Below are 17,617 nucleotides of genomic sequence, written 5' to 3'. Positions count from 1 at the left end.
GAAACAAATCCAATCGAATCTCATTGGCTTTCGTTTGATCGCCTTCAACAGGATTTCTTCTGCGCATGCGACATTTGCTTTTCCCGGCATCCTCAGCGCACTATAAATACAAGCGTCGGGGCGTTTCGTTCTTTCTTTGGCACGAGGCGACGGGAGGTGAGTACATCTGATGGTAGCTCTCGCTAAATAGGGCGGTGGCGGCAATCCTATAGTTGGCATTTTATTAACCTGAAAGGTTAAGTAGGATTGCAAATGCAAGATTTCTTAAATGTCTTAATTATTATTAATTTATTTATTAATGTAAAATTTATTTATTTATTAACTTCATGTCCTTCCCGACCCATAGCGGTTCTGGGCGGCTTTAGATAGTCGTGCAACAATCGCAGTGGCGGTTGGAAATTGCACAAAAGAGGCTCGACCTTATAAGAGGCTTAAAAGGGTGTGAGATTTAAACACCCAAAAAAATTTATACTCTGATGTACAAACAAAGAGAATTTATTGGAAAGCGTTTGCAAAGGCCTCCCAAGTTGGATTGAGATCGCGGGAGCGCGCTTTTCAAAGTTTCAAACAATACTTGTAACTTTCCTACCAGTATACATCATACCTCCTTCCCACCCAGTTCCTGCCTGTTTACATCCTGCGTACGTGTCCTTTTGGTTATGGCTTCTTTTTATTTGCTGATTTTCCAATTTCCTGTGTTTTGCAGCGATTGCTCTTGCTTGGTTGAACATTTTGGTCAAGCTGACACAATAATAATTAACCTTTTTCCTGTGGCTTTTCCTTTGCCTTGTTACTGAGGCTTTGCAATAGTGCCCTTATAATTCCTTTTATGCAATTAATACATTCTATAAAAGAGTAACTTTTTTTCTTTTCATACAAGGGGCGGCAGTTAGAAATCCTCTTTATTTTTGGTAATATTTGTTTTGAACATTTTTCTTCATTTTGTATCACAATTTCAACTTTGCAACTGGTTATATCGGCAATTTTTTAACTCTTATTTCTACAATATCATGTTTTATCTATTGTTTCCATGATTCTAACGTAGATCTCTATATCATTCTATGTATTTTAATTTACACTTTTGTACAGTCTTGCCATAATATTGCTTACAATAAGTATTCTATCTATCATTATACTTGTATTTATTTCTGGTTCATTGATTTTCTAATCTTTGCATCTATTATCTAATCAAATATATCATACATCCCAGATTGAATAATATTCTGTTTCTCCTTTGTCTTTACATTTCCAATATCAACCTGTCCATTTGGGCACAATCTTTTATTACCATTTCCTTTGTGGGTATGTTTTCCTTTTTCCAATTTTGTATATAAATAATTCTAGCCGCTGTTATTACATGTAGCATTAAGTAGTGAATTTTTTAATTATATTTCCCTGTTAGTATGCCTAATAGAAATAACTCTGGCTTTGAGTCTTATTTGTTGTTTTACCATTTCCGCTAGCCATTTTTTTTATCTTTGCCCAGTATTTTTTCGCCGATGGACAGGTCTACCATTTATGGTAGTATGTTCCCTGTGTCTTGTTTGCATTTCTAACATTCTGGAAACATGTTTGCCAATCTTGCTGGCGGTAGATGCCATCTATAGAACATTTTATACAAGTTTTCTCTATATGCTGCTGACATCTTTCCCACAATTTTTTCCAATTACCCAGTTCTATAGTGTACCCAAAAAATTTCTGCCCTGTTATTAGTTTCCTTTACTATTTCTTCTTCCATTTAAAAACTCAATAAGTAATTGTAGGATTTTAAATCAATTTTTCATCTGACCCCTGTAGTATTTTATCGAATTCATGTTCACTATAGAATCTGTATTTTTCTGTGTCCTTATACCTCGCCTGTATTTGCATATAAGGCCACCAGTCCATATCAATTCCCTGATTTTTTAAATTCCTGTTTCATTTTTTAATTCCTTTGTTCATTTAATATATCTTTATGTTAGAATTTTATCTAGATATAACACATTTGGATATATTAGTGCTTTCATTGTAGATAGTCAGATTTTTCTATAGTGATTCTGTTTAATTTTTTTTCCATATTAATAACAGAGCATTTGTAACTTTGTGCCTTTGAAAGTAGCTGTGTGTTTTGTTTTTCCCGACCCATATAAATGCATGAAATCCTCTATTTTTAATTAAGGTAACTTAATGGAGTCTTTTGAAATAAAAGGCGAAGTGAATCTTTCAGATAAGGATGAATTGCCGCCTTTGTTCGTGCATCCCCGAATTATTAAAAATATATTCCCCCCCCACCTTCCCCCTGCGGAAGTGATGGGCAGAACAGATGATTAAGTCATTGAATTCTTAGTTGAATTAGCACTGCAAGTCTTTTTAAAGGGAATAATAGAAGATTCTGTAAATTATTTGAAACATAATCTGTTTGGTAATAGGGAAAGGATCCTGTTTATTGAGGCTTCGGTAATCTACCTAATTCATTAACCGTGACGTTAAAGCGAGTTGGATTATTTTCTTTACTCAAACTCTTTCGTGTGCCTCTTTGAATAAAAGAACAGGTCTCCTTATTCCGGAGGTTTGCTTAAAGTTGAGCTTTAATGTGCTCAGAAATTATGGTAGTGCACAACATTTATGTGCATGACTGGATCATGCATTAGGTTGAGTTAGAATCACTTACAATCGTCTCTAGTTTGCCCATTTTAAGCATAAAAGTATAGCTCCCAAACCAGCATGGCTGTGCATTATGTACATGTGTATATTACGACTGAACAAATGGCTTGCCATTGTTTACAGACTCCTTTCTAAAGTGCTATATCAATTGCTTAGTGCCAATGTTGGTTGCATTCATTTCTAATGTAAGTTTTATTGCAGGGAAGAACTTTCTTGGTTTTTGTTTGATGCTGCTGAAAATGCCGTTTAAATCAAAGAGTAAGATTCAGAAGCAAAAAGGTATTGATAAAATTTTTCTCTTTATTTTTAAAGTTTTGATGGACAAAACTTTCAAAACTCTTTCCAGCCTCCAACTCTGCTTATTTTGAAAAAAAAAAACCCTACCTGATCAGAATTAACTGCTAAAAAATCCTAACTGCTCCCACTTATGACTGCAACTTTGTTGCTTTTATCCAGGGTGGATTTGATTTAAATCGAGTTGATTTAAATCACGATTTAAATCATGATTTAAATCACTAGTAAAAAGGCTTGATTTAAATCAACTCAATTTAAATCATAATTTTTAAAGAGCAACTGTCATCTCTGCTACTCCTTTGATCCACTGTTGACTCACCGATAGTCCCAGTGTTGCAGAATATACAGCCTCATGCTACATAACTAAGCTCCATTTCATGCTGAATAAACTAAATTATTTATGTATCTTAAATAGAAAACTATCTTACGATAGATTTTTACCCCAAAAGTTTTTTATTAAAATAAATTAGATAAAAATCAAAAAAATCATTTGAGTTTTATCCACCCTGTTTGTATCCTTATGATTCATATTGATATTGATGGTTTCCTAGTATGATTTGATTGCTTATTGTAACCTATGACTATCACTAATTGTTGTAGCTATGTATCATGTTTTTTTATGTACACAGAATATATGCACCAAGGACAAATCCCTTGTGTGTCCAATCACACTTGGCCAATAAAGAATTCTATTCTTTTCTATTCTATTATAAACTTGTGCCTAAATAATCTCCAGATTGCAAAATTTAATTAAGGTAAATATGTTCCTTAGTTTAGGAACAAATGCATTCTTCCCTTGAATAATCACCCATAGTTCTAATTAAAATTATATAAATGGAGGGATGTATCAAACATAACAGGATCCAACAGGGACACCTGGAGAGTTTGCGCTCTCTTAGCTCTGTCCATGTGGCGTATGGGAGCGTAGGCTTCTTTCCTATGACGTATGGTCCCCTTCCACACTGTTGGAGAGCAAGCTGGACCTCCGTGGTCTGCAGCCTGCATATTCCTACTGCTTCTCTGAGTCTTATGGCTGTGACAGAGGAGATAAACCATGCAGGAGACAATTCTATTTGCATCTTCTCCTGTCCTTACTCTATGCCTGGGATGTCCAGCCTTGGCCATCTTTAAGAATTATGGATTTCTGGCAGTTGGAAGTCCACAAGTCTTAAAATTGTCAAAGTCGAACACTCCTGCTCTATGTTTTGCTTCGTGTTCCATGTTAATCTGTATTTTTTTTTAAAATTTTCCCTTGCTTTACCAGCCCAGCAGTTAAGCCGGCCAATCGATGAAGAGGAACAGATTCCACTGTGCTCTCAGTTTGGGTCACCAGATGGCGCCTTTTCACCAGAAGGCAATGAGGTTTTTGTTGAGCCACCTCCAAAGAGGATGAAAGCTGGACCAGAGGCCACCTTTACACCCACGGTGGCGGGACTTGAGAGTCAAGGGCCTGAAATGGATGACCAGATGAAAAGGATGATTTCAGAGGCCATAGCACAGGGCATCGCTGCAGGCCTACAACAGAAACGTCAGGCTGCTCCTGTGGCACCTGAAACTCCCCTACATCAAGACCAACATATGGCATCCCAGCATCAAAAAGATTTGGCGATGTTCCAAGGGTCCCCCTCAACCCCTTCCTCCATGCAGAGCAAGTTATCGCTCTCAGGAGATGAGGACTATGAGGGGACGGATCCACAGCCCAAGGCCTTCACACGTCTCTTTCGCCCAGCGCTCTTTAAATCTTTATTATTTAAGGCCAAAGCCTCAGCGCAACTGGGAACTGACCCAGCTACAAAGGAGTCGGCATTGGACCCGAGTAAGTTGCTCTTTTCAGAGCTAACCGCAGAGATTGAGGAAATCCCATCACCTAAACTATTTCAGGATGTGGTCCAAAGGCAATGGGTCCAACTAGGGGCATCCCCTTCCCCAAGCTTGGTGGACAAAACATTTTATAATATGGCCCAGGATTTCATGGAAACACTGGACCCACCAACTGTAGATGATCCAGTGGTGGCCTTAGCACCCTCCACCCTCCTGTCGAATGATGATGCTCTGAAGCCAGAGGATAAGAGGGGGGAATATGCCCTCCGCAATATGCATCAGGCAGCTGCCTGGGCAATCAAAGCATCTACAGCCGCCTCATTCTTCAACAGGGCCTCATTGCTCTGGCTCCGCCAGATGCAAGCGAGGGTTCCCCCTAGTGACCTCCACTTACACCAGGACATTAACAAACTGATAGCGGCTATGGAATTCTCGGCAGATGCCACCTTGGATACTGCCAAATTTGCTTCTAGGGCCATTTCCTCTTCGGTGGTGGCCCGTCGCCTACTGTGGCTTCACCAATGGCAGGCGGACATGAAGTATAAGTGGAAACTAGCCTCTGCTCCCTTCAAGGGTAGCAAGCTGTTTGGAGAGGCCCTGGAGCCCATTCTAGTGGAGACCAAGGACGGGAAAAAGGTCTTGCCTTCTCTATACAGACGGGATAACAGCCGCGTCTCGCCTTATTTCCGTAGGCCTTCCTTTCAGCCCACAGACACGGGGTTTGACACCCCTCAACCCCAGAGGGCATACGCCCCCAGACAAAACCAACAACCGGACAGATCCGGGTTCAGGAGCAGAAATAGACAACAATTCCAAGGCAAGCAACAATTTCATGGCACAGGCAACCGTCCCTTTTACCACTCCAAGTAATGGCAGATCCCAACCCTCCCATTGGCAGACCCGAGTTTCCTCACCTTCTGTCCTGGTAGCCCTCTCCATAAGAGAGGACCTTTGTATATTTCACCAAAATATGGTGGTCCTATAACTAGACTGATAGGGACGCGGTGGCTCATTGGCTAATAATTATTAATACATTAAATTTAATTGGAACTTGTGTTGTCTTGATCTTTCACGCCTGACAGAAACTAGCCTTGTGTTTGTCATCTGTGCTTCATAATATAGGTTGGTTTTGTATTGGTTTTTTTTTTGTTTACAAGCATTTTTAATAATTTGTAAGCCACCCAGAGCCCCTGGGAGTTGGGAGGTATAAAAATGATCATAGAAAATAGAATCGTAGTAATAGAAAATCTATGAACTGGCGACATTTTTTTGTCATATTACAAAAAAACCACACTGCTTGGAGGGGATGCGGTGGCTCAGTGGCTAAGACGCTGAGCTTGTCGATCGAAAGGTCGGCAGTTCAGCGGTTCGAATCCCTAGTGCCGCGTAACGGGGTGAGTTCCCGTTCCTTGTCCCAGCTTCTGCCAGCCTAGCAGTTCGAAAGCATGTTAAAAAAATGCAAGTAGAAAAATAGGGACCACCTTTGGTGGGAAGGTAACAGTGTTCCGTGCGCCTTTGGTGTTTAGTCATGCCGGCCAAATGACCACGGAGATGTCTTTGGACAGCACTGGCTCTTCTGGCTTTGAAACGGAGATGAGCCCCGCCCCCTAGAGTCGGGAACGATTAGCACATATGTGCAAGGGGAACCTTTACCTTATGGCTAGAGCCCACCTTTCTTCCCAAAGTGAACTGTTCATTCCACAGGGCACAGGAAATAGTCTTATCAGATTTCTGCCCAAACCCAAACCACAACCTGGAGAAAAAGTGGCACTTCTTGGACGTTAGGAGGGCTACCCGTATCTATTTAAAGAGGACAGCCTCTATTAGGAAAGACTGTCAGTCCGACCTAGCACATTGGGCAGCAAGATCACACCATCAACCATAGGCCGGTGGATACGTGTATGCATCGCCAAGGCTTATGAGATCCAGGCGCTCCAGTTGCCCAGGCGAGTGACAGCTCATTCAACTAGAAGCGCAGCCACGAAGGTTGCATGGAATACACAGGCCTCTCTTGACATTTGTAGGGCAGCGATGTGGTCTATGCCCATCCCCGTTCATATGACAGTACAAGTTGGATGTGTTGTGGTCTGCTGGTGGCATGTGGAGCTGGCAGCAGAGTCGGACAGTGAGGAGGCTGGGGAGGAACGGGGGCCAGTCCTGGAGTCGGGAAGGCCCGTACAAGGGCTCTGTTTCGGAGGCAGAGATGGGGCCAGGGCCATCTGGGAGTTATGTGCGGACTAGACATACTCAATTCCTGCAACATTTTAGCCTCCAGCCCCTAATCATCTTGGTTACTCTTTGCACTCTTTCCAGAGTCTCTTTTCACATCTCTAATGGAAATCTCCGAGGTGTCTTTTTCACATGTATAGCTGCCATCCAGCTCTTGCATGTATGTTCCATGGTGAACATACATGCAAGAGGAGGTGAGGAACTAGTAAATGAAAATGTTGGGAGGCCAAGGAGAAGTAGTTGTTATTAGTTGCAAAGTCGTGTCTGACCTATTGCGACCCCATAGACAACGTTCCTCCAGGCCTTTCTGTCCTCTACCATCCTCGAGTCCATTTAAGCTCACGCCAACTGCTTCAGTGACTCCATCCAGCTCCCTCATTCTCTGTCGTCCCATTCTTTTGCCCTCAATCGTTCCCGGCATTAGGCTCTTCTCCAGTGAGTCCCATAAGACATAAAGAAGGAGCGAAGGCAGGTGAGCCCTTTGCAGGAAGCAACTTTGTTCATTCTGGTTGGTTTAAATTTTGAAGCTCTGTTTTGACCCTGTGCTCCGTGTGGCCTTGCAAAGTTAATTGCCAATTAAGTCTTGGCAGTGTGTCAAGGGAGATAAAGGTGGGTGCTTATCACTATTATCACGAAGAACTGTGGCAGATTTCTGTTGGACTCTTTACAATTATTTGGGACTCCTGTGAATGGACAGACTGGGAATGAACAGGCTCTGAATGAGCAGAATTCGCAGCCGTGGAAATAAAAAGAGGTTTTTGGGACTCGTGTGCTTTTATTGTATCAGGAAGACTAGGTCGTCTCAGCTGAAGCAGCCTTTGGCAGATGAGTACTTCAAAAAAAAGTGCATACAGAATTGGGGACTTGGGACCAGACTGCTACCCACCCTTAGGACAGCCGGCTTTGGTGTGTCCCTTTCCTTGGATTCTCGACTCTTACCTGACACGCTCCTTTTCGGTGTGCTGAGAGAAAATACCAACACCACAACTCCAACCCCGCGCCCGGCGACCATCTGGTCTTAAGTCCAGGAGTGATCAGAATCGGCACCAAGAAAAACTTCCAAGTCAATCGCTACTACGCCTTCATCAAAACTGGGCATGCTCAGGCAGAGGAGGCGGGACCAAAGGCCTGATTGACTCTTCCTCCAGCACAGGAAGCAGCGTTAAGTTAAGGTGAGGAAACACCCCTGAGTTTTTCCATACGTTGCCCCATATCAAGAGTTAGGGTTTGGGTTTTTCTATTGAATTGCTGAGATCTGGATCTATCAAACTTCCAGATTCTGAAATGGTCATTTTTGTTTGCTCTGAAAGCATCAGCTGTTGCCAGTATTGCTGTGGAGGAGGAATAAAAAAGTTAGACCAAGCAGCATCAGATAGAAGTCTGGCATTAATGGAGCAGCCAGGGCACAGGACAACTCATAACCACAGAAGGCGTTGAGCATCCTGGCCCTTAGAACAGCCAAGAGTTTGACGTGATTGACACAAGATTGACTCTTGTGCAATGTAGACTGCAGCAGCAATTACAAACTTTTTGGTTTTTCTTAGTTGGCCATGAGAACCTGTCTTTATTTTGTAAATGATCATGTATAGTTGAACATCTATGAATTTACTAATTCACATTCAGCCCAGCTATACTTTTAACAAACATTGCTTAACCAAATTTTGGGGATTCTGCTTGATGCCACTGCTGTGGCTAGCAGGGCTCATGCTGAACAAAAGGTGTTGAGAAGAACTGTTATTTGAAGAACAGGATATGAGCTTCATCCTGAATTCCTCTGCCTTTGTCAATCCTATTATACCTTACTGGAACTTGATAATTGAGTATTTTGAGTTTTTCCCTCTTAACATTGGTTTATGGCTTTGCAAACCAATCGACACACATGTAGATTGTGTGTAGATTGATCAATACCGTTTAGGTCCGTGATAGTGAACCTATGGCATGCGTGCTACAGGTGGCCCGCAGCGCCCTCTGGGCAAGCAAGCTGTCATCCCAGTTCAGCTCTGCCGTGCATGCATGTGTGCCTCCTGCCAGCCAGCTGGTTATTGGGTCTCTGCCGTGCATGCATGGGTGTGTGTGTGCGCGTGCGCATTGCATTTGGGAGGTTTGGGTGTGCATGCACACTTCGGGCACTCGGTCTGGAAAAGGTTAGCCATCACTGGTTTAGGTAGCTGGTGGGAATACCCCGATTCAAAGGATAGCGGTATAAAAGAAATTGGGGAAAATTACAGACCTGTTCCAGTGAAGCTTCTTCAGTCATTGTCAAGTAAGTGTCTTAGATTTGAAAAGCTAATGATGACATCCACTCTGGTTTCTTTTCCATACACAGGCAGCCTTCTGGTTTGGCTGAATTATGCTGCTGCTGCTGGAACATCCTACGCATCTCCTGACCCTTGAGGACACATTGCTATTCTGACCAGTTTCAGATGATGGCCAGGATTCAATGCTGTGAATTTATAATCTGGTTCAAAAGCAGAAGGTATGAGTTTGCCTTGGGCTCTTTTAGCTGTACATGGGCAGTTTGGCATCCTTTTGAGTTGTATAGGTAACGTGGTCACTATTAGCTGAACTATCAGCAATAGGACCTTAGCACTATATTGCTTTCCTAGATGTCATAGGCCTCTAGCTAGACTGCAACAAACACACCTTAATTGTAGCCTGATCATTTATCTGACCTTCGCACTTTCCACCGCAAACTAAAGACATGGCTGTTTAAATTGCCCAGCCTGGACTGATGGGGTTTGATTATTTTAATGAATTTTAACATACGTTTAATTTTTATTTTAATACATTTTTATCTTGTTTTTTTAAAATTTGATTTATATGCCGCCCTTCTCCGGAGACTCAGGGCGGCTTACAATGTGCTCAGCAATAGCCTTCATCCTTTTGTATATTTATACAAAGTCAGCTTATTGCCCCCACAACTGGGTCCTCAATTTACCTACCTTAGAAAGGATGGAAGGCTGAGTCAACCTTGAGCCTGGCGAGATTCGAACCTGCAGTAATTGCAGGCAGCTGATCTTAACAGGGTGCTTTAGACCACTGTACTACCAAGGTTTGATTTTAATTGTTGTGAGCCACCCTGAGTCCTATGGAGATAGGGCGGAATACAAATCAAATTAAATAAATAAAAATAAACATCTCAGGTGTGTTGAAAGACCTTGACCAGGAACAAGCCTACAACAGTGGTGTTAAAGGCAAAGGCTTGCACACCTACACGTTGATCCTAGCACCAATACTTAAAAACCAAAGTCGAACTTGGAAGGATACAGTCTGTGGTGCTTTAGATTGGCCTGACTCATCCCTTGCCTATAGTTGCTGGTGAAAGTGGCTGAGAATTCTGATGTAACCATTTGGATCGGTGCAACGGTTTTTTCTCCCATTAGACAGTCTTGCAAATTCTATAATCGAAGTTACTTTTGTTGGAAATGCCTACCTGAAATAGCACGTGGGGCTTCCCAAAATGCTGATTTCTAGAATGGCTGTAAGAGCTGTGGTGGCGCAGTGGGTTAGAGCTGTGGTGGCGCAGTGGGTTAGAAAGCAGTCAGCAGAAGGCTACTTCTGCTGACTGCCAGCTGCCAACAGTTTGAGTCTCACCAGGCTCAAGGTTGACTCATCCTCCCATCCAGGTGGGTAAAATGAGGACCCAGATTGTTGGGGGCAATAGGCTGACTCTAAACCGCTTAGAGAGGACTGTGAAGCAGTATGTAAGTGCTATTGCTAATTGCAATAGCATTTAGACTTTTTAGATAACTGTGGGATGCTTATTTCTTTCTGTTCAGTTTTTATCTTGAGCCACAGTTATCTGAAATCATGAAGACTAGGCACACTTCCAGAAAGGCAGGAATTTGTGGTTCATGTAACAATCCAGCGGGGACACCTGGAGAGTTTGTGCTCTCTCAGCTCTGTCCGTGTGGCGTACGGGAGCGTAGGCTTCTGTCCTATGACGTATGGTCCCCTTCCACGCTGCTGGAGATCAAGTTGGGCCTCCGTAGTCTGCAGCCTGCATATTCCTACTGCTTCTCTGAGTCTTTGTGGACCGTGACAGAGGAGATAAACCATGCAGGAGACATTTCTGTTTTGTTTCCTTTGTGCCTGCCATTTCTGTATAATCCAATGTAACCTTCAAAAAATACCACGAGGGAGAGGGAGACACACAAACAACCCAACCAGAAATGTATAGCAAGAGCCACCGATTGAAGATGTTAACTTAATATTTTGTGTTTCTTAATTGTGTATTTCAGCAGGCTTTTGAAAGCCCAACCAGGAAGATGACCGTGGCAGCTCAGTCTTGAAATGGTGGGAGAACCCCCTGTCTCTCAGGTACTCTATATTAGGGGCCTCCAACCTTGGCAACTTTAAGACTTGTGGACTTCAACTCCCAGAATTCCTCAGCCAGCAAAGCAGCTCTATATTCTATTTTTTTTTCTGTGTCTTGCTTACATTGTAATAAGCCTTTGAAGGAAGGTGATTTTTCCAGAATATCTAGTGAACATTTTTTCCTCTGCTGATGATCAGACTACAGGTAGTCTGGTGGTTCTCGATTTATGACACAAAGGGACCAGAATTTCTCATGGTACGCAAGGTTGAAGAAATCGGCCTGTTTGTGCCATCTTTTTTTGGCCACATTAATGGAATCACTGGCCGTTAACGAACCCAACTCTTTCCCCCCCCCCTTCCCCCATTGACTTGGCTTGGTCTAAAGCCAGCTCAGAAGGCTGCAGCTGGTGATCACTTCACCCTGGGATGCCGCAACTATTAGAATGTTGGTTGCCAAGCACCCGAATTTTTCTCAGGGGATGCTGCAACTACCAGGACATTACTCACTTTTTCCCCTAGGGGTGTTGTAACTTTGAACAGTTGTAAATCAAGGACTATCTGTATATTGCTCCAGTGTCTTCCCCCCTCCTGAAGAAATGAGGGGTGGTCTCTGATGTGTTTCCCCCAACAGGGACACCTGGAGAGGTTGCCCTCTCTCAGCTCTGTCCATGTGGCGTACGGGAGCGTAGGCTTCTGTCCTATGACGTATGGTCCCCTTCCACGCTGTTGGAGAGCAAGTTGGACCTCCGTGGTCTGCAGCCTGCATATTCCTACTGCTTCTCTGAGTCTTATGGCTGTGACAGAGGAGATAAACCATGCAGGAGACAATTCTATTTGCATCCTCTCTCCTTTCCTCCTTGTTCTATGCCTTGGTCTTGTTTAAAGCATGTGGATTTCTGGGAGTTGGAAGACCACAAGACCTAAAATTGTCAAGGTCAAACACTCCTGCTTCCATGCTTTGCTTCATGCTCCATGTTAATGTGGTTTTTTTTCCCCCTTAGATGTGGGGTTTCAAGATTTTGAACTGGAGGACCTAATTCACAGTTCTTTGTGTGTTTTCATAAATTGAAAACAGATGTAGGATTTTATTTGTAAGTTGCCTCAAGTTGTCCAACCAGCTCTAGATGAAGTACATTTACTGAAAACAAGCAATAAACTGCAAAATCGTTTAAATGTATTTGTTAATTGGGATCATATTTTGCATGTTTCTCTGTCATATGTGTCCATCAACGTCCGATACAGCACAAGAAGAATGGTTTTATATATATAATGGTTATCTTTTGAGAGTTGAATGCAATGAAATTTCATTTTAACATATGCTGATTAGTGTACATTTAAAGTGACAAAGATATTCCTATGCTATTCTATTCTTGACTTGTCAACATACTGTACATTTAGTAGCTGGACAAGTTGTGAAGTTGTGAATGCTCCAACACTGGAAGTTGTTAAGAAGATGTTGGATAACCATTTGTCTGAAGTGTTGTAGGGTTTCCTGTCTAAGCAGGGGGTTGGACTAGAAGACCTCCAAGGTCCCTTCCTACTCTGTTTATTCTATTCTATTCTATTCTATTCTATTCTATTCTATTCTATTCTATTCTATTCTATTCTATTCTATTCTATTCTATTCTATTTATTCTATTCCATTCCATTCCATTCCATTCCATTCCATTCCATTCCATTCCATTCCTCAAGGAGATAAAATTCCTGCTTTTAGTTAATGGGTATTTTTCCATTGAAAAATTACAGTAATTCAATTCAAAAATTGAATTGAATTACTGAGATCTGGAGCTATCAAAAATCTACTTCCAGATTCTAAAACGGTCATTTTTGTTTGCTTTTCCTTGACAGGTTATTTGAAAGGAGGGAAAAACTCTGAAAGCACCAGCTGTTCTCAGTATTGCTGTGGAAGAGAAACTACTTGGACAGGCTTGGAGGAATGAAAATGTTAGACCAAGCAACATCAGATAGGAAGTCTGGCATTAAGGAACCAGCCAGAGCACAAGACAACGCAAAGCCACGCAAGATGGGAAGATGCAGAGAGTCCTGGCCCATAGAATGGCCAAGAGTTTGACATGACTGAATGGATAACATCAACTCTTGTGCAACGTAGACTGCAGCAGCATTTATAATGTTGGTTATAAAACAAAACTGCACCTGCGATTGGTATTTCTATTGGTAACTGTACAAACTTGGGAGTTATTGGGAGATTTTTTGGTTTGCCATGAGAACCTGTTCACTTTATTTTGTAAATGAACATCTATTATTGAACATCAGTGAACCTATAAATTTGAATTCAGCTGAGCTACGCTTTACCAAGCCCTGCTTAGCCAAATTTTGGGGATTCTGTTTGAGGCCACTGCTGTGGTTGGGGGCTTAAGGATGTTGAGAGGAGCTGTTAAATGAAGAACAGAGCAATAACCCTATTGAATTCTACGGTATAGTGCAATACCGGGTTTTCAATTTCAATTACACAGAATGTAAAGGATGTAGGTTTGTGTTTTTATTTTTATAGTTCTAATGTACACTGAAGGCGGCATTTAATTTCATTGTACCATGTGCAATGATAATAAAGTAAACTAAACTAAACTTTTAACAGGAGGAACATAATCCTGAATTCTTTTGCCTTTGTCAGTCCTTTTTATACAGTATATTATTGGAACTTGATAATTTGAGTATTTGCGTTTTCCCCTCTTAACATTAGTTTATGGTTTTGCAAATCTTTATGTATTTACACATGTATGTATTAAAGACTAGTACCAATCATTTTATGTGCACGTCTTCATGTAATTGATCAGTTCAACTATAATTGATTTTTAACACCATTATAGAAATAGTTCTCCAATGTTTTCATGATTGCTGATTTTGGCCAAAGTTCAGAATTTCCCAATTTACATGTTACTACATTTCTGTACATTCTGAGCAGCTTTGTAGTATTGGTATCGAGGTTAAAAACAAAAATTAGATAATTTTTTTTCATCCTTTCAATCTGATGTGGCACCATTTGAAATAACATGATGTTACTCACATCAGTGTTCCAAGTGTCCTATTTTTATGGTTTGCGAAGTTCACATATTAATGGATACTTCAATTGATGGTTTCCTGGCTTGCCAGTTAGCATTTGAGACTGCCGTGATCCATCTGTTTCCAAAGTGTGCTCTGAAATTTCTTACGCTTCCTCTGTATAAACTTACTGAGCAAAGTGCACAATCTTTTAAGAAAATGAGGAAGTGAATTTTTGGAAGCGATAGGATCCGCTTCCTCCAAGAATTATAAGTCTGATTTCTAAGCCTTTCTTTTTCTGGTTGTGTAGCAACCCTGTAAGATAAGGTGATAGCACCAGATTGTGAAGGATTGGTTTTCCAAAAATTACTCATTGAACCACCCTTTGTATCTATTGAAATACTAATTGGCGATGGATGAGTAAGCTGCAGACTTTGGAATGTCGTCTTCCTAGCGCAGGGATGGGCAAATGTGGCTCTTTTACAACCTGTGGACTTCAACTCCCAGAATTCCTGAGACAGCCAAGCTGGCTCAGGAATTCTGGGAGATGAAGTCCACAGGTTGTAAAAGCCACATTTGCCGACCCCTGTCCTGGCATATTCCTGCAGGTACAGGGTCCACTTTTCAGATCATTGAACACAGCTTGCATATCTTTGCTGATGGTGTCTTGCCATTTCTGTTTTGGATACCCACGAGGTTGCCGGCCATTGACTTCTAGTTGATCTTGGCCATGGTGGAAGGTGCTGGACATGCCCATACCAGCGAAGCCGGCCTTCTCATCTTCTCTATAATTGGTGCCACACCAAAATGACGAACGGTGTCATTTGTGATGTGGCCAAGAAGAGATGCCCAATATCCAACAGAGCATTCACATTTCCATGGCATGGGGATAGCTTTTGGTCCCTGTTGTTGCTGCCCGGCATTCAGTGCCATACAGTGCAACAGGGCAGATGGTGGTCTTGTAAATCTTAGATAAACCCACTCAAAGCGTCACACTTGGAGAAATCAAGTCCTAATTTTTACAGCCCGATGGAGAATTCTTAAATCAATGGAGATTTAAGACAGGTTGGCAAGTTGTCTGTCAAATAGCACAAGAGCTCTTGCCAATGTATCCAGGCCTGCATTCACCCTTCAAGGGGGCACCTGCACCTCCAATGAATTTGCAAGTTCCCAAGATGATAAGAGGCAATTTGATGTAGTGGTTAACTGGGAGATGGAGAGTTCTAGTCCTGCCTTTGAAAACAAGTCAATTGGATGACTTTCAACCCTAACAAGCAAGGAATGGCCAACCACTTATGGCAGTGTTTCTCAACCTTGGCCGCTGGACGATGTGTGGACTTCAACTCCCAGAATTCCCCAGCCAGCAAGCGGCCAAGGTTGAGTAACACTGACTTATGGGAAACCTTGCCAATATAATTGCAGGGATTTGTCCAGGCTGTGCCTGAGAATTGGACCCCAATTGAACAAAAAAAGGGGTCCCAAGTGCTTTTTAAAGGGCTTAACTAATTGTTTCTTGGTGGTCTTCCAAGAAACATTGTTTAAAAAAGAGGATATATTTATATGTTGTATGTTATGTGTTTGTCATATTGTGTTATAATACAATATTAAACATTTAAAATAAAATCCAGGAGCCTGGATAGCTCAACAGACTAAGCACTGTAATTTAACACCAGTTGTCTGCAATTAAAGTAAGATGAATCTCGCCAGGCTCAAGGTTGACTCAGCCTTCCATCCTTTCTAAGGTAGGTAAATTGAGGACCCAGTTTGTGGGGGCAATAAGCTGACTTTGTATAAAAATATACAAAAGTATGAAGGCTATTGCTTAACGCACTGTAAGCTGCCCTGAGTCTCCGGAGAAGGCCGGCATATAAATCAAATAAAAAAAAAAATAAAGGGCTTACTAATTAAGAACAAACACCTTGATTTTCCCCCTCGAAGTACCAGATTATGAGCCCAGTTTTTATCTGACCCGGTGAAGTATTTTTCCCATTTTATCCAGAGAAAATTAAAGATAATAGGGGCAAAAAAAGCTTGCAGGATTACTGCAAAGGTAGAGATTGTATAAAGGTTCTCTTCACACATATGTGCTAGTCGTTCCTGACTCTAGAGGGCGGTGCTGATCTCGGTTTCAAAGCCGAAGAATCAGTGCTGTCCGAAGACGTCTCCGTGGTCATGTGGCCAGCATGACTAAATGCCAAAGGCACACGGAATGCTGTGGTCCCTATTGTCTCTTCGGCTTTGAAATGGAGATGCGCCCCCTAAAGTCGGGAACGACTAGCACATGTGTGAGGGGAACTTTTACCTTTAGACATCATATACATTGGCAGTTTATAACTAGAATGCTAATGCAACCGAATAAAGGATCAACTGAAGAGCCTTGGTGGCGCAGCAGACTAAAGCACTGTTAAAGTAACACCAGCTGCCTGCAATTATTGCAAGTTCAAATCTTACCAGGCTCAAGGTTGACTCAGCCTTCCATCCTTTCAAGGTAGGTAAAATGAGGACCCGGATTGTGGAGGCAATAAGCTGACTTTGTATAAAATAGAACACCGCTTAGGGGGGGCCAAAAGCCCTACTAAGCAGGTATATACAAAAGTATGAAGGCTATTGCTTAACGCATTGTAAGCCGCCCTGAGTCTCTGGAGAAGGGCGGCATATAAATCGAACCAATAAATAAATAAATAAATAAACTGTCAGGCTGAATGAGGAACTTTGCAGGCTGGTTCTGCATCTCCTACAAGCCAGAGGCTTCTGGATGGATACGGATTGCGCTGGTAGAAAAGACGGCAATCAGCGGCTCCCGAAATTGCAGACGATTGTGCTAGCCAGGATCTAGCTTTGCGTAATACAATTGAGGATACGGATCAGCAGTCCCAATATGCTAAGCCACAAGGTAACCAGCATTCGCCAGCCCCCATCCGTGCCTGTATGCGAACGCAGGCAAGATTTGCAAACGGAGCGGCGGTGTTTAGTTCACCCATGTTGTAAATCCATCGCAGCATCTCCTCGAGATCTGCTTGCCCTTTCCTTTAGGATCGCGGGCCAACACGGCGCCTATTCATAAGCTTTCGGGAAGCCCACTTTTATCACAGGGGTTGAATTAAATTTCCAAGTCCGTTCAATTAAACCATGCAACTCTTCTTAATTTTTTTTTTTTTAATTTGATTTATATGCCGCCCTTCTCCGGAGACTCAGGGCGGCTTACAATGTGCTCAGCAATAGCCTTCATCCTTTTGTATATTTATACAAAGTCAGCTTATTGCCCCCACAAACTGGGTCCTCAATTTACCTACCTTAGAAAGGATGGAAGGCT

The 17,617-nt window shown here is 42.1% G+C and overlaps 1 protein-coding gene and 3 non-coding genes across 4 annotated transcripts; all 4 read left to right on the top strand.

Annotated features, from left to right (window-relative positions):
• The first annotated feature begins 146 nt into the window (after positions 1-146).
• LOC139321466 (uncharacterized) lies at positions 147-14,067 on the top strand. The gene is made up of 6 exons (XM_070950190.1): positions 147-156; positions 2,845-2,922; positions 4,202-8,159; positions 9,314-9,463; positions 11,229-11,307; positions 13,153-14,067. Exons 2-3 carry the CDS (start codon positions 2,871-2,873, stop codon positions 5,626-5,628), a joined length of 1,479 nt encoding a protein of 492 aa, XP_070806291.1. The 5' UTR covers positions 147-156; positions 2,845-2,870; the 3' UTR covers positions 5,629-8,159; positions 9,314-9,463; positions 11,229-11,307; positions 13,153-14,067.
• On the top strand, positions 3,801-4,006 carry LOC139321511 (small nucleolar RNA SNORA73 family). The gene has a single exon (XR_011600788.1). It is a non-coding gene; the product is annotated as a small nucleolar RNA SNORA73 family (small nucleolar RNA).
• Positions 10,852-11,059, top strand: LOC139321512 (small nucleolar RNA SNORA73 family). The gene has a single exon (XR_011600789.1). It is a non-coding gene; the product is annotated as a small nucleolar RNA SNORA73 family (small nucleolar RNA).
• On the top strand, positions 11,929-12,134 carry LOC139321526 (small nucleolar RNA SNORA73 family). The gene has a single exon (XR_011600802.1). It is a non-coding gene; the product is annotated as a small nucleolar RNA SNORA73 family (small nucleolar RNA).
• Positions 14,068-17,617: the final 3,550 nt, after the last annotated feature.

The sequence above is a fragment of the Pituophis catenifer genome, unplaced genomic scaffold (assembly GCF_029215685.1).
Source record: "Pituophis catenifer annectens isolate HBS135680 unplaced genomic scaffold, rPitCat1.0.hap2 SCAF_9, whole genome shotgun sequence".
Taxonomy (NCBI): Eukaryota; Metazoa; Chordata; class Lepidosauria; order Squamata; family Colubridae; genus Pituophis; species Pituophis catenifer.
The sequence above is the reverse complement of the archived record's forward strand: the minus strand, read 5'-3'. Positions and strand labels throughout refer to the sequence as shown.

What these genes read in the sequence shown, in the direction of transcription:
- LOC139321466 (XM_070950190.1), top strand. Translation starts at nt 2,871, where the DNA reads ATGCTGCTGAAAATGCCGTTTAAATCAAAGAGTAAGATTCAGAAGCAA. An exon ending in TAAGATTCAGAAGCAAAAAG is followed by an intron (nt 2,923 to 4,201) that starts GTATTGATAAAA and finishes TTGCTTTACCAG; the next exon opens with CCCAGCAGTTAAGCCGGCCA.